Source organism: Piliocolobus tephrosceles, chromosome 10 (assembly GCF_002776525.5).
Source record: "Piliocolobus tephrosceles isolate RC106 chromosome 10, ASM277652v3, whole genome shotgun sequence".
NCBI classification, from domain to species: domain Eukaryota; kingdom Metazoa; phylum Chordata; class Mammalia; order Primates; family Cercopithecidae; genus Piliocolobus; species Piliocolobus tephrosceles.
Window position 1 is genome coordinate 50,315,028 of NC_045443.1, and position 21,468 is coordinate 50,336,495.

General features: G+C 50.4%; 1 protein-coding gene across 4 annotated transcripts; it reads right to left on the reverse strand.

The window, feature by feature from the left end:
• Positions 1-140: 140 nt before the first annotated feature.
• On the reverse strand, positions 141-18,328 carry ITGB7 (integrin subunit beta 7). 4 transcript variants are annotated; one of them, XM_023210999.2, is made up of 16 exons: positions 18,228-18,328; positions 10,196-10,318; positions 9,364-9,567; positions 6,563-6,764; positions 6,309-6,479; positions 5,395-5,636; positions 4,843-5,001; positions 4,429-4,524; positions 4,178-4,267; positions 3,043-3,189; positions 2,511-2,704; positions 1,944-2,167; positions 1,503-1,722; positions 1,142-1,350; positions 677-837; positions 141-457 (listed from the first exon to the last, which is right to left on the reverse strand). In XM_023210999.2, the coding sequence occupies exons 3-16, from the start codon at positions 9,562-9,564 to the stop codon at positions 377-379; spliced, it is 2,397 nt and encodes a 798-aa protein (XP_023066767.1). In that variant the 5' UTR covers positions 9,565-9,567; positions 10,196-10,318; positions 18,228-18,328; the 3' UTR covers positions 141-376. The 4 variants fall into 4 exon arrangements, with proteins under 4 accessions (XP_023066767.1, XP_023066768.1, XP_023066769.1 ...); XM_023211000.1 differs by having other exon boundaries at positions 10,242-10,318; positions 18,228-18,320; XM_023211001.2 differs by having other exon boundaries at positions 10,271-10,318; positions 18,228-18,304.
• Between the last annotated feature and the right edge of the window lie 3,140 nt (positions 18,329-21,468).

The following is a 21,468-nucleotide window of genomic DNA, read 5'->3' on the forward strand; positions in this document are numbered from 1 at the left end:
GAGTCTCCTGCACATGCGCACTTGGGCACCTCTCCCTGCCCTCAGGTGGCAAGAGGAAGATGGACAAGAACTTTCCCGAGGCCCAGGCTATAAACAGCCTGCTTTGGCCTTGATGAGGTAAAGAAAAGTGACAGCTGTGGTTTGAGGTACGACTCTTTATTATATACTTGGGTGGGGTATCCCAGGTGGATGCAAGGTTGCAGGCATGGGAAGCAGCCCTCTTGGGTGTCACTCTGAAAATGAAGTAGGGTGGTGGCCGCTCCTCGCCAGTGAATTAGTCCCCTACCAAGGTCTTACAGACCCCACCTTTCCTTTCACCCTCCAGTTCCCACTGTCCTCCAAGGAGAGGAGCCTTGGGTGAGTGTCCCTCCCTCCTTCAGAGAGTGGGACTGTCTGCCTCTTGAAAGCGAGGATTGATGGTGGTCGTGATGGCACTTTTGTAGAGAGGATTACTGTCCTGAGGAAAGATGTTGCAGATTATGAGCAAAAATCCCAGGATTCTTTGTCCCCTTTCTAGACCTAAGAGGCCAGTCCTGAGCCGAATCCTAGGAGCTGATGGAAGTTAGCAGAGGGATTGGTTACATGTGCCAGGCACTGGGGGAACCCAGTGGGAGGAATCAGGGATGGGCTTGTGGTGGGGAGACAGCTAAAAGGGGGCCTAACCAGGAAGTCTCACCTGCTTCCAGTTGAGTTGTTGCCGCTCCTTCTCAAAGCGACTGTATTCCCGGCGGTCATAGATTTCCACCGAGAGCCGGTAAGCCAGGACCAGTCCCAGCCCCACTACCACGATGCCCCCTACGCAGCCCAGCACAATGGCCTGGGTGTGGTCTGCTCCCTCTGTGAACAAGAAATCAGACACACTTGTGGGAGCTGGAGCATAGGGACAGATCAACAGTTGTTCAATGTGTCCAGCCTGTCCAACCCTGTCACTGAAAGCAAAGGGAACCCAGCAAGGTCCAAGGTTATTCTCACTGCCCAGGGCCTTAGCCTTGTCCACTTGCTCAGTCGCCTCTGCCTTTGTCCCGGATTCACAGTTCTGCCTCAGCCCTCAGCCTATTGCCCATTATCTTCACTCTGCATCCCCAGAGTTGAGACCCTGCCCATCAGACTTCCAGGATTTGTGGCATCCCTGCCCACTTACTTTCTTGGGGTCTCACTCTGAGCACGACCCTGCCTCTGGCATCATCCTCCACCAAGAAGAAGAATAACTGGTTGTCCAGGGTCCTCTCTTTGCACCAGCCATCATCCAAGATAGGGGCCAAGACCAGGGTCACATTGGTATGGGCACAAGCTGTACTGCAATTGGTGGCCAGGGGGCCAGTCCCAAAGGCCTCACACTCTGCACAGTCCCTATGCAGTAGATGCCAGTAAGTTACCAGCTGGGTAGTTGTCACCCAATGCCCTTTACCCAACTACAAGCAGGAAGGAGAGTAGGCAGATGGGAGTGGTTCAACAAGCCCCACTGTGCCCCTGCTCCCAAGATGCAAGACCTGAGGCCTCACCGGTGTCTCTCGCATGGTGTCTTGCAGCCTGGGCATTGGTCGCATAGAGCACCGTAGTAGCCATCCGAGCACTGGCAGCGGTTGCATTTGCAGCGTCCATGCCCACTGCAGAGCCCTCCCTCGGGACTGATGCAACTGTCCATGTCCCCACTGCATTCGCATGCTCTGCCCGTGCGGTTGGCATGACAGTGACATACTCCACATTGGCAGCGACCAAAGCCTGGGGTAGAGCCATGCAGAGGGTGACAACCATACTCCACACACACAGTTGGCCACCACGTGGCACCACAAGCGCATGCATCCAGTCTTTTTCAAGTGTGCCAAACACACCCTCTAACCCATACACCAGAATCTTTGACATTTGCCTTCCATGCCAGGAGACTCCCAGAGCCTAAGTGCCTTGGGAAGGCCTCTCAGACCCTGCCCTTCTCCCCAAGGTACCTCCACAGAGGATGCCCTCATGTCGCTCACAGCTGGCATCATCACACTCGCACAGATGCCCAGAGCTCTGTCCATTGCAGCTGCAGTGTCCACATTGGCACTGACCCTTTCCGCTGCATAGGGGCCCTGTGCCATTGGGAGCCCGGCACCCAGATTCCAGATCTAGGGAGGACAACTCGGCCTCAGAGCACTCACAGAGCCGGCCTAGGCGGCCGGGGGCACAGCTGGAAGGGGAAGGCGAAGGAGAGAAGTAGGTCAGAGGGTTTGATCACCCCTGACTTGTCTCTCCCAGGAACCTCTAAACCCAAGTTCTCAAGAGTTGGAGAAAGACAACTGAAGGGATGGTAAGTATAGTGGAACACCAACGAGGGGTGAGAGAGTGGAGGGAGCCCCCGTCAAGGGGAGGGCCTGAACGTATCTGGGAAGCTTCAAGGGATGAAATTGAGTGGGGAGTCTAGGGATGTCAAGGATACTCCTGTGGGGGGAATGGAAAGCAGCGGAGGAATACGGGCCAGGGTTGGTCGTTTGTTGGCAGCTAGCTGGGTGAAGGGAAGAGGAGGCCCTCACCTGCATACCCCACATTGTAGGTGTCCCTGGCCATCACTGCAGTGGGGAGCCTGGGCCTGGGTGTCACTGCAGTTACAGTCACACAGCGTGTGCAACTCCACAATCAGCTCCTCTGAGAAGCCAAGGGCCCGGAGCCTCAGGAGATGGGGCTCTGGGAGGCAGTGGGTGGCTTGGAGAGAAACCCAGAAAGTCACCTAAGAACAGGGTAGGCAGGAATCAGGCCATGGTTATACACACACACACCCCAAACTCACCCAGAACCTCACCCCTTAGATCATCCAGAACCTCACCCCTTAGATCATCCAAACCTCACCCCTTAGTAAATGAAGAGATGGGGTCATGGTAACACCCAACTCCTAGAAACTTTACCTGAGGAAGCCACTCAGACTACTTCAGGAAGGATGGATGGAGGATTACCCCAGGCTCTCCCGTCTCTCCCCATTCCTGCCCCCCATCTTTCCCTACCTGCTTAATTTCCCACTCCTACCTCCCTCTGCCCGCCCGCCTTCTGCCTGTGCTTGCTGGCTCTCACCGTCTGGTTGATTCGGACGTGGTTGCACTGTCCTCGATCCTCGGCCTTACCCTCCGTCTTCTCAGGACCCTCACACTGGGATTCGTAAGAAATGTGGACCCCAGGAGGGAGTGAAGAGTGTTCAAGGGTCACAGTGGAAGACAGGCTCTATGGGAAGAGAGCAAGTGGATAACCACGTGAAGGCAGGAAAGGACCCCACCCCACCGTATGTCTTCTCCATGTGTTCCCAATTCTGCCAGCACCCTGCCCTCTGCCACCTTGGGCTCCTTACATCCTGCCCAGTCGAGGCATTTCTGGAGGGAGGACCCGTGAGAACCTTTCATAGAATATACAGGATCCAGAGGCCTCTGATACAGCATTTCAGTGCAGAGACCATGTTTGTGAAGCCCCACATCAGGACACAACCTGGGTGCATGCCAGGTCTAAAGGGCAAATTCATTACAGAATTTGTCTTGGGAAATTTGATACCATCTCAGATTTTTTTGCCATAGGTTTAGGAGATGCTCCGTTATCAGGAAGCCTACAGCCTAGTTGCAGAGATAAGACCTAAACCACTAAGCGTTTTTATGGTTCCTTCTACCTGTAAAATTCTATGGTTCTTGTGAAGAATAGCTCTGAATTGTTTATAAACTTAGTGAAAGCAGGCTCCAGATCTCACATTGTTTATGTACAGACTGGGGATAAATGCCAGCCCTTCTGTTTGTTATCTTTGTGACCTTGGACAAGTCACTTAGCCTTGTGTGGGTTTCCTCATCTGTAAAAGAGGGATGATAACAGTTACGAAGCAAGGCTTTTGGCGGGGTTAAACGAAGTAGAAACAGTATGTACACCTAGGATGGTGGGTGCGTGAAATAAAAGCTCGGTGACTGAAACTTTCTTGGCAGGCTGCACTCTGTGAGGTGAGGAGGTCGGGCGGGGATCTGAGCTCCATGCTCTCTGCATGTCAGATGTTTAAGATTTATGAATGTAAGATTGAACAGTTAATGACAGCCACATGCAGACTATAGGTAGGAGCTGTGGAATGTTAGACCAAAAAGTGACCATTTCCTCTTAGTTCTGCCACCCCACCCAAGGGCCTCTTTCCACCTTTCCCTAGTGCCCACCCTCACCATCTCCCCCTCCTCTGGCCCCTCACGTTATAAGCATCCATGATGAGCTGTACCACGTTGCTGGAGTCCTCACTCAGCTCCCCAACTGCAGACTTAGGAATCAGCTTACTCAGCTCCTGAGTTACGGGGAGTTAAGAGAAATGGTAGGTCACAGCTCTAGGAAAACGGGCTCCTGGGGGTCTGGAAGGAGGGCATATGGGGGACAGAGAATGGATCTTTGGGGGAATTGAGAAAGGCTGGGGTGGGGCTGGGGATCTGACATGTAGACAGCTCTCACCTGGTAGACAGGCAGTGCAGCACTGGTAACAGCAAAGATGGGCTGGATGTTTGCTGCAGAGAGGGCCTGGGCTACCTGACCCACAGAGGGGTAGTCCTGGGGCAGGGAGCAGGGACAAGGTGAGCCCCACAGGTCTCCCCCACAACATGCAAGGTGCCCTCAGCCTGGGGAGTCCAGGAACCAAGGTTCCACCAGCTGGAGGAGCCCTGGAGGCTTGCTATGGAATAGGAAGGAGGTAGGGAATGGGGTGACAAAGGTGTCTTGTCTCCGCAGCTGAAAGGAGGAACTGCTGGGGAAGATGGCAGGTGTCTACAGGGTGGTTACTGATGAGGACTGTAAGGCTGGGAGTGGGAGTCCCGGAAGGAAAGAGGTATGGCTCAAATGAGGAGAGGCGGGGTGACTATAGGGACTCACAAACTCGGTGCTGCGACTGTAGAGGCCATTGCTGTCCAAGTGGCAGTGCCCATCACTGGGCATGAAAATGCCACCCAACTTCCCGTCCCCAGCCGTATGGAATGTGTCATCTGAAGTGAACACCAGCAGCCGGGACACATTTCTCCAGCCAATCTGCTCCTGAGGTACAGTGGGGGTGGTAGGCTATGCACCTGGGCATGGCCCTTGAACCACCCCAGCCAGCTCTGTGAGCCAAGAATGTGGCAAGCCTCACTCTGAGTCAGCTTGTCCATCCCCTTGCCTCCAGTACCTTGCTTCCTCCTGCTCTCCCCAGTCCCCCAAAGAAGGCTGCTGCTAGTGGAGGCTTACTTGTGAATTAGAAAAACATGCCTCCTCCTCAAGATATTCTCCTCAAGAGATTTTACTCCAACCCACCAGGTAATTGTTAAGTATACAAACTACACCTACTATGGTATGAATGGCACCCCCTAGAATTGTGCACCATACAACCATAAGGGGCAGTCCCATTCCCAAACAGACCTCCAGGCTCAGATCCCCTCCCCACCTCCTCACCTGGCAGAGTGCAGCCTGCAGAATGGCATCGAAGCCACCTTCAGGTGAGTCCAGGTTGCCGGACACGCTCTGGCGCCCCACCTCCCGCTCAAAGGCTTGCGCATCCCCCGTCAGGGACAGCACATGGTGAAAGCTGAAGGGTGACTGGCAGCGCTCCAGCCGTGTGGGGCAGGGGTGGCGCAGCTTGGAGGGCACTGTGCTCACAAAGGGCAGCACCGTTTTGTCCACAAAGGAACCAAAACCTGGGAGAGGAGAGGAATGAAGGCTGTGCCAGAAGTCGCAGGGCAGCAACAGAGAACCTATGAGAGTGCTCTATGGGAAGTGGGGTGGGGAGGACGCTCATAGAAGAGGTGATGGGAGAGGGTGCACCTGGGGGCAGGGAACCAGTAACTGACAAGCAAAGCAGTGAGACCACTGGCTCAGGGAAGTGGCAGGTAGAGGACATTAAGGAGGACACAACTCCCGGGGCAAATGGAAACTTCCAGAAGGTGGAAGAAGGCTCGGGTATAGGATATGGTAGCAGCATGAAGCAAAGGAAGGAAATTTGAATAGAGCAGAGTTGGCACAGAATGTGGTGCCAGGGACAGTGGCATCTAGGCCTTGCCCAAGGAGACTTGCATCAGGGCAGGTTCCAGGCTGGTAGGCTCAGGGCAGTTGTCCAGGCCCAGAGAGTCTCCAGACGCTGGGTCTCAGCTCGACCTGTAAAACGGACTGTCTCTGGAGTCCTCTCCAGCTCTGACCTAGAAGATGGGTGTCTTTAGGGAAAGATGGAGGAATGAACCTGTGGCCTGGCGAGGCCTGTCAACAACTGGGAGGGCAAATTGGGGCCCTTGTGAGTCCAGGATGTTGGCAGAGGCTAAGGCAGTGGTTGAATAGGCAAGGGCTAACAGGGCGAGAGGCAGCCCTCGGCTCACCAATTCGCACAGAATGGGTGACTTCCTGCAGCCGGACCAGCAGAGCATGCCCAAGCTGGCGCACGCGTTCCAGGTCGTCCTTCATGGAGTAGCTCAGGTCCATAAGGTAGTACAGGTCCACCGGGTATCCCTCCGCACGAAGGAAGCGGACCTGGAGCTGCTGGGGCTCTCCTGGGGGGTGGGGGGTGGGCGGGTCAGCAGAGCGCATTGGAACGCCAGCCTACTCTGGCCTGGCTCCGCCGCCCCTTACTCACCAGGCCGTAGCGTGACCCGGACCCGCTGCGGCGCCAGCTGAGTGGCACCCTCTCCGCGGGCGCCCTGGCTGAGCGGCTGGTCCTGCAGCACCTCCTGCTGGCCGCGGGGCTCCTCCAACTCCTCCAGCGGGCAGCCTCGAGCCAGCAGTTCCTCTCGTCGGGCGCAGCGCCGTGCCTCCGCCTCCCCCGACGCGGTGAAGTTCTGCTCAGCAAGAAAAGGCGCGTCGGGACCCGGTCCTGCACAGGCCCTAGGCCCCGCTACCAAAAACACCCTGCAAACCTGGCCCCCTCTAATGCCCCCACCTCCAGTCCATTTCCTGAGCCCCTGAGTCCCTCTCCTCCTCCTCGCCACAGCTGCCCTTGAACTCTGTTCTTTTTTGTTGTTTTGTTTTGTTTTTGAAACAGAGTCTCACTCTGTCACCCAGGGCTGGAGCGCAGCGGTGCTATCTCTGCTCACTACAATCTCCACCTCCCCGGTTCAAGTGATTCTCATACCTCAGCCTTCCGGTAGCTGGGACTACAGGCCTGCGCCACCACGCCCAGCTTTTTTGTATTTTTAGTAGAGACGAGGTTTCCCCATGTTGGCCAGGCTGGTCTCTAACTCTTGACCTCAAGTGATCCGCCCACCTCGGCCTCCCAAAGCGCTGGGATTACAGGCGTGAACCACCACGCCTCTTTCTTTCTTTCTTTCTTTCTTTTTTTTTTTTTTTTTTTACCAACTGTAAAGACAGGGTCTTGCTTTTTTGCCCAGGCTGGTTTCGAACTCCTGGGCTCAAGAAATCCTCCTGCCCCAGCCTCCCAAAGTTCTGGGATTACAGGCATGAACCTGTGGAACTCCGGTCCTTTCTTCCTTATCACAGCCCCACTTCCTATAGCAGTCCCCCACCCCTCCCCTTATCTCAACTCCCCCTTGCCCCAGTCACCTACCCCTCTCCTCCCCAGTAGAGCCACAGACTTCCTGTTGAGATCTTAGAGACTTCACTACCACAAAAAAACGGGGGCCTTGCCTCCTAGGCCAGCCTTCCCAGCAAGCTCACACCAAAATGGAAAGGTGGTCAGACTAAGACCCACAGCTCCTGGGAAGGGAAAGGATAAGAACAGAAGAGGAGGCATCCTACCCCCGTAATATGTCTGGTACCCCTAAGACTGGTTGGGAAGCCACAGGGGAAGGAAATGGTTAGAGCGGCTTCTCAGCTTGCCCTGGGTGTCAGCTCCTGGTCTGGGGACTGGAGAAGCCAGACACAGACCTGACCACCTCAAGAGCTCCAGCTTCCCAGCTCCAGCCTGGCACCTCTGCCTCTCTGCCTTGTGCAGACTCAGTATCTACTCTTCTTGTCCTCCCAGAGTCACTGTGTGCCTTTCTCCTGGGTCCTCTAAGCATCTGTAGCTCTGCTTCCATGTGAATTTGCCCTCATCTCTTATCTGGGCTCCCACACTGATCTAACCCTCCATCTTCCCCTGAGAGAGGCAGACCTGCCCCCATCCCAGCTTGGGCGCCCCTCCTGCTCCATGAGCTCTGTCTCTTTCAAACATAAACAAACAACAGCTTTGTTTGAAGAACCAGGGAGACGCCTGCTCCCTAGCATCCTTCTTGGCGACTTAGGTAGCTCAAGCCTTTCCAGTCCCCCTCAAGCCCATATACTTCCACCCCTCCCCTTTCTACCTGTCCAGTCATAGGCTACTACACACCTAGGAACAGAATGCCTCCACCCAAAACACAGACTTAGAAATCTAACTACACACTTTCTGCTATGGACTGAACTCTGCACCCCTACCCCACCCCACCCCCAACCCATTCTGTATTGAAGCCCTAACCCTCCATGTGATGGCATTTGGAGATGGAGCCTTTGGGAGGTACCTGGGCTTAGATGAGGGCCTAAGGGTGGAACTCTCATGTTGGAATTAGTGCGCTTATAAGAACAGAGACAGGGCCGGGCGCGGTGGCTCAAGCCTGTAATCCCAGCACTTTGGGAGGCCGAGATGGGCGGATCACGAGGTCAGGAGATCGAGACCATCCTGGCTAACACGGTGAAACCCCGTCTCTACTAAAAACACAAAAAATTAGCCGGGCGAGGTGGCCGGCGCCTGTGGTCCCAGCTACTCGGGAAGCTGAGGCAGGAGAATGGCATGAACCCGGGAGGCGGAGGTTGCAGTGAGCTGAGATCCAGCCACTGCACTCCAGCCTGGGCGACAGAGCAAGACTCCGTCTCAAAAAAAAAAAAAAAAAAACAGAGACAGTTCCCACCCCCCATCCTCCAGCCCCCTCCCCATGATGTGAGGACATAGCGAGAAGGTAGCCAGTCTGCAAGCCAGGAAGAGATCCCTAACTGGGGAACCAAATCAGTCAGCACTTTGATCTCGGACTTCCCAGCCTCCAACATTAGGAGAAATGAATTCCTGTTGCTTAAACCACCCAGTCTATGGTATTTTGTTATGGCAGCCCTCACTGGCTAGTACCTTTCTCACATGTTTACATACACAACAGCTCCCTCTACCTATACACAAGCATGAATTCCCACAAGCACATACTTTCTCCCAATTCATGGTCACAAATTCTCTCCATATATACACAAGCAAATGGATACAGACATAATCCTAAGTGCACAGGAAACTTGCATGCATGTGTATGCACACACATATATCCACACACAGGAGTCCTGTGTGCACAAACTCAGTCACACATGAGACTCTGGAGTGTTTCTAGAAAATCATACATGTGCCCACACAATCACACACATGTATCCAGGCTGCACATACACATACACATACACATGGTTCAAAGGCCATAGGCCCATCTTTACCAGTTGCTTGCACCATGCACAGCTGGGGTGTGAGACGATGCACTTCTGGCAGGAGGGGGCTGGCTGGCAGGACCCCAGCAGGGACAGGTGAGGATTCCCCCATTCTGTGGCCTCCCCTGTGGATGGGATCTTGGCGTCCAACTCACTCTCACCTCTGCTCAGGACCAGCAGCAAAACAAGGACCACTGGCAAAGCCACCATGCCCTGTAATAGCATATAAAGGGGGACATGTGGGTCCTCAGGGAGGACCCTCAGCTCTCAGTCCTCTAAACTTAGCTTGTGGTTATCACTCTCAAAACTCTACCCCAACACTTTATCTCCCCTCATAGTTTCACTTCCCCTGTGGATCCAGCAGTTTCTTCAAAATGATGGGAAGGAGTAGGTATCAGGCAAAGGTAGGGGCCTCCAGACATGGTGGCTCATGCCTGTCATCTCAGCACTTTAGGAGGCCGAGGTGGGTGGATCACTAGAGCTCAGGAGTTCAAGACCAACCTGGTCAACATGGCGAAATCCCATCTCTACGAAAAACACAAAAATTAGTCGGGCATGGTGGCGTGCACCTGTAATCTGAGTTACTCAGGAGGCTGAGGCAAGAGAATCGCTTGAACCCAGGAGGCAGAGGTTGCATTGAGTCAAGATCACACCACTGCACACCAGCCTGGGTGACAGAGCAAGAATCTATCTCAAAAAAAAAAAAAAAAAAATAGGGACCTCAGAGAAGATCTGTCCTTCCTGTGTGCAGACTTCATGTGACCAGGGTGGGCAAAATGGCCTACTAAAAGATCTGGGGACTGGCCTGGAAGCACTAAAGTCTGCACCCAGTTCTATTTACCGAGATCCCAAGCCGTAACGGTAGTAGAACCAAACAGGAAACAGACCGGATTCTGGTACTGCTGCAGTCACTCACTGGCTGTGTGGCAAGTCAGACTTTCTCTCTGGGCTTTAGTTTCCACATCTGCAAAGTGGAGGCATTGAATAAATAATCTGACATACTTTGCAGCTTTTACAATCTTGGATTCTAAATAAGAGAAGAGGGTCAGTGAGTGGGAATTAGAGAAAAGAAAGCTGAAACAGATGAGGGAGTGTGTGAAAGAGTCAAGGAAGAATAGTTCTACTTGGGTGACATGGTGACAAGAGGAATGAAGATTAGACCACAAGAACTCTCTGCAGGTCTGGGATAAGGGGAGAAAGAAGGCCAGTGTTGGCAAAAAAAAAAAAAAAAAAAAAATTCTATTTTCTGTACTTTGTGCAAAGATAATCTAGATTGAAGAAAGAGCCTGGAGGCAGGGTGATTCTTCGAGTGACCTTTTGGAAAGCCAAGCAGATTCCTGATTTTAAAAAACATGTTAATTTTTTTAAATGAGCAGGTAATTCGTTTACCATGCTTCATAAGTCAAAAAGTTAAATCCCATTGGCCCTTTTTTTTTGCAGAAATGGAAAAACAGATCCTAAAATTTATATGGAATTGCATGGAACCCTAAATAGCCAAAATAATCTTGTAAAAAACGTACTGCAAAACTACAGTGATCAAGACAGCGTTGGCTGGTCACAGTGGCTCATGCCTATAATCCCATGGTGGGAAGACAGCTTGAACCCAGTAGTTTGAGGCTGGAGTGAGCTATGATCGTGTCACTGTACTCTGCCCTGGGCAACAGAGTGAAACCCTATCTCTTAAAAAAAAAAAAAAAAAAAAAAAAAAGGGAAGACAGTGTGGTACTGGCATAAGGATGACATAAGGATACACATACATTATACATCAATGGAATAGAATTGAAAGAGTCCAGAAATAAACTATGCTTCTGTGGCCAATTGATTTCCAGGAATAAGAGTGCCAAACCATTCAATGAGAAAAACTGTCTTCAAAAAATGGGGCTGGGGCTGGGCACAGTGGCTCATGCCTGTAATCCTAGCACTTTGGGAGGCCAAGGCAGGTGGATCACTTGAGGTCAGGCGTTCAAGACCAGCCTGGGCAACATGGTGAAACCCTGTCTCTACTAAAAATACAAAACCTAGCCGGGTGTGGTGGTGGGCACCTGTAATCCCAGCTACTCAGGAGGCTGAGGCAGGAGAATCACATGATCCCAGGAGGCAGAGGCTGCAGTGAGCTGCAATTGCGCCACTGCACTGCAGCCTGGGCAACAGAGTGAAACTCTGTCTTGTTTTGTGTTTTTGAGATGGAGTCTCACTCAGGCTGGAGTGCAGTGGTGCCATCTCAGCTCACTACAACCTCTGCCTCCGAGGTTCAAGCAATTCTCCAGCCTCAGGCTCCCAAGTGTCTGGGACTACAGGCATGCACCACCACACCCGGCTAGTTTTTGTATTTTTAGTAGAGAGGTTTTCACCACATTGGTAGGGCTGGTCTCAAACTCCTGACCTCAAGTCATCCACCCGCCTTAGGCTCCCAAAGTGCTGGGATTACAGGCGTGAATCACCATGCCCAGACGAAACTCCATCTAAAAAAAAAAAAATAAGGCCAGGCACAGTGGCTCGTGGCTCATGCCTGTAATCCCAACACTTTGGGAGGCTGAGATGGGCAGATCACAAGGTCAGGAGTTCAAGACCAGCCTGGCTAACATAGTGAAACCCCATCTCTACTAAAAATACAAAAATTAGCCGGGTGTGATGGCACATGCTACCACTTTTTCTTAAAAAAAAAAAAAAAAAAAAATGTGCTTTCAACATGCAAAAGAATGAAGTTGGACCCTCCTGCCTCACACCACATACGAAGGTTAACTGAAAAGGGATCAAAGGCCTAAATATAACTGCTAAAACTATAAACTCATAGAAGAAAATGTATGGGTAAATCTTCATAATCTTGTACTTGGTAATGGATTCTTACCTGTAATACCAAAAGCACAAACAACAAAAGGAAAAATAGATACATTGGACTTCATCAAAAGTTTAAACTTTTGTGCATCAAAGACAATGTCAAGAGAGTGAAGACAACACACAGAATGGGAGAAAATATTTGCAGATTATATATCAGATGAGTATCCTTAATATGTAACGAACTCTTACATTCAACGACGAAAAGACAACCCAGCTTTTAAAATGAGCAAAAGACTTAAAAAGACATTTCTTCAAAGAAGATAGACAAACAGCCACCCAGCATATGAAAAGATGCTCAACACTATTAATCGTTAGGAAAATGCAAATGAAACCCACAATGATCTGGGTGTGGTGGCTCACAACTGTAATCCCAGCACTTTGGGAGACCGAGGTGGGTGGATCACTTGAGATCAGGAGTTCAAGACCAGCCTGGACAACATGGTAAAACCCCCATCTTTACTAAAAATACAAAACTTAACTGGGCGTGGTGGTGCATACCTGTAGCCCCACCTACTCGGGAAGCTGAGGCACAAGAAGCGCTTGAACCTGGGAAGCAGAGGCTGCAGTGAACCAAGATCGGGCCACTGCACTCCAGTCTAGGCGACAGAGTGAGACCCTGTCTCAAAGTGAAAGGAAGGAAGGAGGGAAGGAAGGAAGGAGGGAAGGAAGGAAGGAAGGAAGGAAGGAAGGAAGGAAGGAAGGAAGGAAGGAAGGAAGGCCACAATGAGATGCCACTTCATTTCTACTAAAATGACTATCATCAAAAAATGAAAAACAGTGAATGTTGGTGAGAACATGGAGAAATTGAGATCCTTATATATTACCGTGTAAAGAATGTAAAATAGTACAGTCTCTGTGGAAAACAGTTTGGTTCCTCAATAAATTGAGCATAGGATTACCCTATAACCTGGCAATTTCACTCTTAGGTATATACCCAGAAGAATTGAAAACAGGTGTTCAAACAAAAATTGGTACAGAAATGTTCACAGCAGCACTACTCACAATAGCTAAAAGGTGGAAAGAACCCATAAAGAAAAGGTGGTATATCCATACAGCAGAAAGTTATTTGGCCATAAAAAGCAATGAAGTGGGGTGGGCACAGTGGCTCATGCCTGTAATCCCAGCACTTTGGGAGGCCGAGGCAGGTGGATCACCTCAGGTCAGGAGTTCAAGACCAGCCTGACCAATATGGTGAAACCTCATCTCTACTAAAAATACAAAAATTAGCCAGGCATGGTGGCGGGCTCCTGTAACCCTAGCTACTTGGGAGGCCGAGGCAGGGGAATTGCTTGAAACCGGGAGGCAGAGGTTGCAGTGAGCCGAAATTGCACCATTGCACTCCAGCCTGGGTAACAAGAGCAAAACTCGGTCTCAATAATAATAATAAAAAAAGCAATGAAGTACTGATACATACATGCTACAACGTGGATGAACCTTGAAAACATGCTCAGTGAACAAAACCATTCATGAAAGATCACATATTGTATGATTCCACATATAGAACATATCCAAACTAGAAAAATCCACAGAGACAGAAGGTAGATTAGTGGTTACCAGAGCTTGGGGGAAGGGGAAATGGGGAATGACTGCTTAATGGGCAGTTTCATTTTTGGGGTGATGAATAAGTTCTGGAATTAGTGAATGTACTTAATGCCACTGAATTGTACACTTAAAAGTGGTAAAAATGATAAATGTTTGTGTATCTTACCATTTTAAAAATCAAAAAGTTAATCCTACCCCATATGCCATACCCAGTTTCCACACCTACCCTAAATAAATATCATTTATTACTTTTTTTTTCTTTTTTCTTTGCTTTTTTTTTTTTTTTGAGGCAGAGTCTTACTCTGTGGCCCAGGCTGGAGTACAGTGGCATGATCTACAGCCTCCACCTTCTGGGTTCAAGCGAGTCTTGTGCCTCAGCCTCCTGAGTAGCTGGGATTACAGGTGTAAGCCACCGCGCCCAGCTGATTTTTGTGTTTTTAGTAGAGAGAGTTTCGCCATGTTGGCCAGGTTGGTCTCGAACTCCTGACCTCAAGTAATCTGCCCACCTCAGCCTCCCAAAGTGCTGGGATTACAGGCGTGAGTCAGCCTATCTTTGTTTCTTATAATCTTTCTAGTGATTATTTTATGCATATACAAATTAACATGCATATGCTTTTTAAATGGTAGACTTTTAAATGGTAGACTCAAATGGCACAATTCTTTAAATGGTAGAAAACACAATTTTTCACTTTTTTTCCCTGTAACTACTTTTCTTGAAGATCTTTCTACATGAGAAAATTAAGAACGTCCTTGTTCAATTTTACAGCCATAAAGCTTTCCATTGCATGGATACCTCATATCACGGTTAATCAGTACCCTAAGGATGTGCATTTAAGTTGTTTCTCCTTTTTTTCTTTTGAGACAGGGTCTCACTCTGTTGCCCAGGCTGGAGTGCAGTGGTGCCGTGATGGCTTACTGCAGTCTCCACCTCCTGGGCTCAAGCAGTTCTCCCCACCTCAGCCTCCATCATAGCTGGCACAGGTGTACATCGTCACGCACAGCTATTTTTTTATTTTTTTGTAGCGACAGGGTGTTGCTATATTGCCCAAGCCGGTCTCAAACTCCTAAGCTGAAACTCCTAGGCTCAAGTGATCCTCCTGCCTCGGCTTCCAAAAGTGCTAGGATTACAGGCATGAGCTACTGTGCCTGGCCTTAAATTATTTCTAGTTCGCTATGACAAATAATGCTGAAATGAAAAGTAATGTATGTATGTATGTATTTATTCATTCATTTGAGAGATAGGGTCTTGCTCTGTTACCTGGGCTGTAGTGTAATGGTGCAATCATGGCTCACTGCCACCTTGACCTCGCCGGCTCAGCTGATCCTTCCACCTCAGTCTCCCGAGTAACTGGTACTACAGGCGCATGCTACCATGTCTGGCTAATTATTTTTGTATTATTTTTCAGAGATGGGGTTTCCCCATGTTGCCCAGGCTGGTCTAGAACTCCTGAGCTCAAGTGACCCACCCGCCTCGGCCTCCCAAATTGCCATGATTAAAGGCGTGAGCCACCTCCCCCAGCCAAATGTCATGTATTTACCATTTCACACGTGTGCAACTGAACCTGTAGGATAAATCCCTAGCAGAGGACGTGCAAGATAAATAGATATCATTCTCAATATTGGTGTGTATTTCATCTACATTCTCATGCTAAGAAAAGTATATATATGGGCCGGGCGCGGTGGCTCAAGCCTGTAATCCCAGCACTTTGGGAGGCCGAGACGGGCGGATCACGAGGTCAAGAGTTCGAGACCATCCTGGCTAACACGGTGAAACCCTGTCTCTACTAAAAAATACAAAAAGCTAGCCCGGCGAGGTGGCTGGTGCCTGTAGTCCCAGCTACTCGGGAGGCTGAGGCAGGAGAATGGCATAAACCCGGGAGGCGGAGCTTGCAGTGAGCTGAGATCCGGCCACTGCACTCCAGCCTGGGTGACAGAGCAAGACTCCATCTAAAAAAAAAGAAAAAAGAAAAGTATATATATGTTGGTGGGTATTGTCAACATAAACTCCTTGGGTCTTGTACTGTTCCACATTCCCATCAGCAGTGTATGAGAAAGGCCAACTAACTCCTCATCATAAAGCATTTGCATCTTCTTCAGCCTGGGCCAAAGTCAGTTCCAGATACTCTGCACAGAGTGTGGGAAAGGGGTGGGGTGCTGAGTCCTTGAACGTCCTGGTGCTGCTCCCCACCACCTGTGACCTCAGGTGCCATATATAACGGAGGCTCCACCCCTCAGGGAGAGGCCGGCCCCGGTTCAGCCTCAATGTAACCTCAGCCCTGCTTGCTCTGCGTGCCTGTGGTCAGGGAGGCTGGAGATGCTGCAACCCAAAGCCTGGTTTTGACTCATTTCTCACAAGTGGAGCCCCAGCTGCCACATAGGTTTTTCAGAGATCTCAAGCCCACTCATCTCCCCTTAAAGGGGGCCCTGGGACTCCCTGGACAGCCCTTTTCTACCTTTCTTCCCAATTATCCTCTCTTCTCCCCTCCATGGGAATACATGTTCTGCCACCTGTTTCTCTGCTTCTCTGTGTCTCTCTGGCTCCTTTCATTTCAAAACTTCTATTGCATCTCTCTGCTGCTTTTCTCTGCTCCACTTCTTCATAGGGCTGTTTTACTTCCTTTTCGCCTCTGTTCCTAACTATAGAATGGCTGAATCTTCTACTCCATCCCACTCTTTTTACAAATGGAAACCTAAATTCCATGAGGCCATGAAGGGGTGGCCTGCCCCTCCACACCTGTGGGCATTTCTCATTAGGTGGAACGAGAGACTTGACAAAAGAAATGAGACACAGAGACAAAGTATAGAGAAAGAAAAAGTGGGCCCAGGGGACCGGCGCTCAGCATACAGAGGACATGCGCCGGCACCAGTCTCTGAGTTCCCTCAGTATTTATTGATCATTATCTTTACCATCTTAGAAAAAGGGAAGTGGCAGGATAATAGGATCATCGTAGGGAGAAGGTCAGCAGAAAGACATATAAATAAAGATCTCTGTGACATAAGTTTAAAGAAAAGTGCTGTGCCTTGATATGTGTATGCAAACATCTCCATAAACCTTTTTAGTGCATAAAGAGCAGCATTGCTCTAGCAAGTCCCACCTTTCGCCCTAAGGCGGTTTTCTCCCATCTTAGTAAATAGAATATATAATCGGGTTTTACACCGAGATGTTCCCTTGCCCAGGGACGGGCAGGAGACAGATGCTTTTCTCTATCTCAACTGTCAAGAGGCCTTCTTTCCTCTTCTACTAGTCCTCCTCAGTACAGACCCTTCACAGGTGTCAGGCTGGGGGACGATCAGGTCTTTCCCTTCCCATGAGGCCATATTTCAGACTATCACATGGGGAGAAACCTTGGACAATACCTAGCTTTCCTAGGTAGAGGTCCCTGCGACCTTTGGCAGTGTACGTGTCCCTGGGTACTTGAGATTAAGAGAATGGTGATGACTTTTCACAAGCATACTGCCTTCAGGCACTTGTTTAACAAAGCACACCCTGCACAGCCCAAAATCCGTTAAACCTTGAGTCACCACTGCACATGTCTCTTGCAAGGACAAGGTTGGGGGTAGGGTCACAGATTAACAGCATCTCAAATACAGAACAAAATGGAGTCTCTTAGGTCTACTTCTTTCCATACAGACACAATAACAGTCTGATCTCTCTTTCTTTTCCCCACAAGGCCAGTGAACTAGGGGCAGGGCAGGACAGGGCAGGACCAGGCCTCTGCTGTGCTTACTCCTTTCCTACCTCCAACCCAGGTACCATCTCCATCAAAAGTTGTGTTCTGTCTCCACTAGCCCTGATGGGCTCTGCCTAATCCCATTTCTCTTTCCTTAGGGGTACTCTGCAGTCTTCCCTTCTCTCCCTGGGACCAAGTGGTTATTTCCATTTTTCTGGACTCCATTCTGACTCCAGTACACACCGTGTGGCCCCCTCAGCAGCTGAGAAACAGAGCCTCTTCCTAACCCATCCATACCTCCCAAGTCAAGCAGAACCCTCTGCTGCCCACTGGGAGTCACAACAAGGGAACAGAACTGAGCTGCTGGGCCTCAGTGTCCCAGGAGACTGAAGTCTGTGGCCAAGGTGCCGATTAAGAAGTTTGCGCTGAAGGCAGAGCATTAGGGATGGCAGCTGGGGGTAATGTTGGGAGAACCTTCCCTCAGTATAATCGGTATACCTACCCTACCTCAGTATAATCCTTGGCACATGGCAGGCACTCAAATGACAGCACTCGTATAAATCCCTGCCTCCAGACCCACTCTTGGGAAACTGATGCAAGAGAGATTGGGCTTTGGGAGAGGTGGGGGTGGGGGGGCTGTGAAACTGGAGGAGGGAAGCAGGTCAGGGGATCTTAGGAATGCAGAAAGGAGTTCAGAGCCTTTCTCAAGTCTGGACAGGACCCTTGATATCCAGGTCAGAGCCCTCTTCCCAAGAGGTTGGGACCAGGTGGGCCTGGACTTGTAAGGAGTGGAGGCAGAAGGGCTGGTGCCCTGGTACTCACAGGTGCGTGCAGAGCAGCCCTTCCTCTGGCAGCAGCAGCAGTCTTTGTGTACTGGTCTGGGAGACTGCAGAGGAGGAAGTGACACTCCCTGGGGTGGGGAAGATTTGGGGTTGGTGGGGGTGACTGATCTAGAAGGTGGAGCAGATTGGGGTGGGGCTGAGCCAAGGGAGTGGATGATACAGAGATCTGGAAGAAAGAAGCTCATTTATTGAACTCCTGTCATGTGTTGAACGTAACATACTATAATTAACCCTCACAACAACCTCATAAGATAGGGGTTAATATTCCCCCAAGTCCCAATTTTACAGATGCGGAGATGGAGGCTTAGAAGCAGGAAATATAGAATTTTGCCCAAGGTCCCACAGCTAGTAAGTAGCTAGTCTAGGATTTAAAAAAAGAAGAAGAAGAAAAGGGATTTTTGTTTTAAATTTTTATTATTTTTTGAATTTTAATTTAATTTAATTTTTGAGACAGGGTCTTGCTCTGTTTCCCAAGCTGGAGTCCCATGGCACCATCTCAGATGACTCCAAACCCCGCCTCCCAGGTTCAAGCAATTCTCCTGCCTCAGCCTCCCGAGTAGCTGGGATTACAGGGGTGCGCCACCATGTCCGGCAACGTTCTATATTCTTAGTAGAAATGGGGTTTCACCGTGTTGGCCAGGCTAGTCTCAAACTCCTGACCTCAATTGATCTGCCCACCTCGGCCTCCCAAAGTGCTGGGATTACAGGTGTGGGCCACCATGTCCAGTCTATGTTTTTATTTTTGAGACAGAGTCTTGCTGTGTTGCCCAGGCTGGTCTGTAACTCCTGGATTCAAGCAATCCTCCCACTTTGGCCTCCTGCATAGCTGGATTACAGGCACACCCGGCTGGTCTGGGATTTAAATCCAGGTCTGCCTGCCTCCAAAATTCATGATCTCTCTATTTACTTATATAGGAAGGAACATGATAGGAGGGAATAGAGGCAATAAGTACTGTAGAGAGGTGGGAAGTTAGAGACTCGTTCATTTTGAAAACCCAGGATACATTGTATTAGTGTGCTTGACTACATAGGCTCTGGAGCCAAGTTACTACAGTTCAAATCCAGGCTCTACTACTTACTTGTAGTAAGGAACTTGGCTAAATTACTTAACCCCACCTGCAGCTGTTTTCTCATCTGTCAAGCAGGACTCACAGGATTGTCGGGAGAATTAAAAGAGATAATTCATATCAATTGCCTAGAAGACTACCTGGCACATACTAAGTAAGGGCTTGATAAGAGAATTAGTAGGGATGAGAAGTGACAGAGGTGAGAAGTGAAGAGGCTTTGACAAATTCAAGGTCCAGACAGCTGGAAACTTGGAAGAGAGAGGCACAGGGCCAGGCTCAGAGCATGTGATTGGGGAGCCAGGAGCCAAGACAGTAGTGGAGCCTGGGAAAGGGGTGGAGGATGTGAACTGGGAGAAGCAGAGTGCAGGAACAACAGCTGAAGCCAAGGCAAGGATGAAGCCTGTAGGGAGAGTAGGAAAATATTAATGGGATTTGCTCCTGGCCCATACAGGTCACTAAGAGCTTTGAGAGGGAACTAGACATGAGGTCTGTGTGCACAGGTCGATCTCCCCTACCAGAAGGAGCACTCCCTTGTGGGCAGGGACTGGCTCTACCAGGCTTCCCTGCTGGAGCCACCTCACCTAGCCAAGTGCCCATCTTACAGTAGGTGCTCAATAAATGTCAGATGGATTGCAGAGGTGTAGCTGCTAGGAGGGGACAATTGGAGAGGAGGGGCTCTTTCTCTGGGTGGGCTTGGCTGGCCTCAGGCTATGGGATAGCCAGAACCCATACCCTTCCCCCACAATCAGGGTTTACCACGGCAATGACCCTCCTTCCCCACAGGCCCTGTGGTTTCCTCTAGAGCTTCTTTCAGTTTCTTCTTCTGCTTTCCGCCCCCCACTCTTCTCTCCTCTACTCCCACATCCTCAACTTTTTTGTCATATCCACAGGTCGCCAGTGAAGAGAGCCAGGAACAAGGTAGGCAAGGCACTGTCCCAGGGAAGGTAGGACACGGAGGCAGGGCTTGACGGGAGTCACAGAGGGCGAAGGGAAGAGTATAGGGTGCAACAGTAGAGGCCAAAGGCACTGCAAAGGCGTGCTGCAGAGGGAAGGTGTGTGGGAGCAAGGACAGATATTCGGAGAGAAGGTAACAGTGCAGGGGGCGGTGAGTGGAGGTCATGGGGTGAAGAGTGGGAACACAGAGGGTGGGGGGAGTAAGCTATGAGGTGATAGCAGGGTGGGTGGGGACAGAAGGCCGGAGGGCTCCCTGGGTGAGGGGCTGGTGTAAAACAGAAACACTGTAAGTTAGATGCAGGTTGTGGTTCTTCTCTTCTGGGACCAGGAACCCTCATAAGAACTAAATGAAACTTCAGGCCAGGCACGGTGGCCCACGCCTGTAATCCCAACACTTTGGGAGGCTGAGGTGGGCGGATCACTTGAGGTCAGGAGTTCGAGACCAGCCTAGCCAACATGGTGAAACCCTGTCTCTACTAAAAATACAAAAATTATCTGGGCATGGTGGTGCACTCCTGTAATCCCAGCTACGCGGGAGCCTGAGGCAGGAGAATTGCTTGAACCTGGGAGGCAGAGGTTGCAGTGAGCCAAGATCACGCCACCGCACTCCAGACTGGGCAACAAGTGTGAAATTCCGTCTCAAGAAAAAAAAGTAAATAAATAAAAAGATAAATGAAACTTCAATGGACTCCTTCCCCAAAGAAGAGCAGATATGCACATATGCATAATTGGAGGTGGGGACAGGCTTACAGATCTGTGAAGTCCATTCATGCCCTCCCAGAGATCCACAGGATCCAACACAAGAACCCACACCAGGCCAGATGCAGTGGCTCACGCCTGTAATCCCAGTACTTTGGGAAGCCAAGGCAGGCGGATCACCTGAGGTCAGAAGTTTGAGACCAGCCTGGCCAACGTGGTGAAACTCTGTCTCTACTAAAAATTAAACAAATTAGCTGGGCATGGTGGTGCACCCCTGTAATTCCAGCTACTCAGGAGGCTGAGGCAAGAGAATTGCTTGAACCTGGGAAGTGGAGGTTGCAGTGAGCTGAGATCGCGCCACTGCACTCCAGCATGGGCGACAGAGTGAGATTCTGAACCCACACCTGGTGGTTGTGGGAAACCCAGTCACTCAGGGTGAGTCCCCATGGGCTCCCTCTCCCCCATCCTGTCCCCACCGCAATCCAGGCACATTTCATCCTG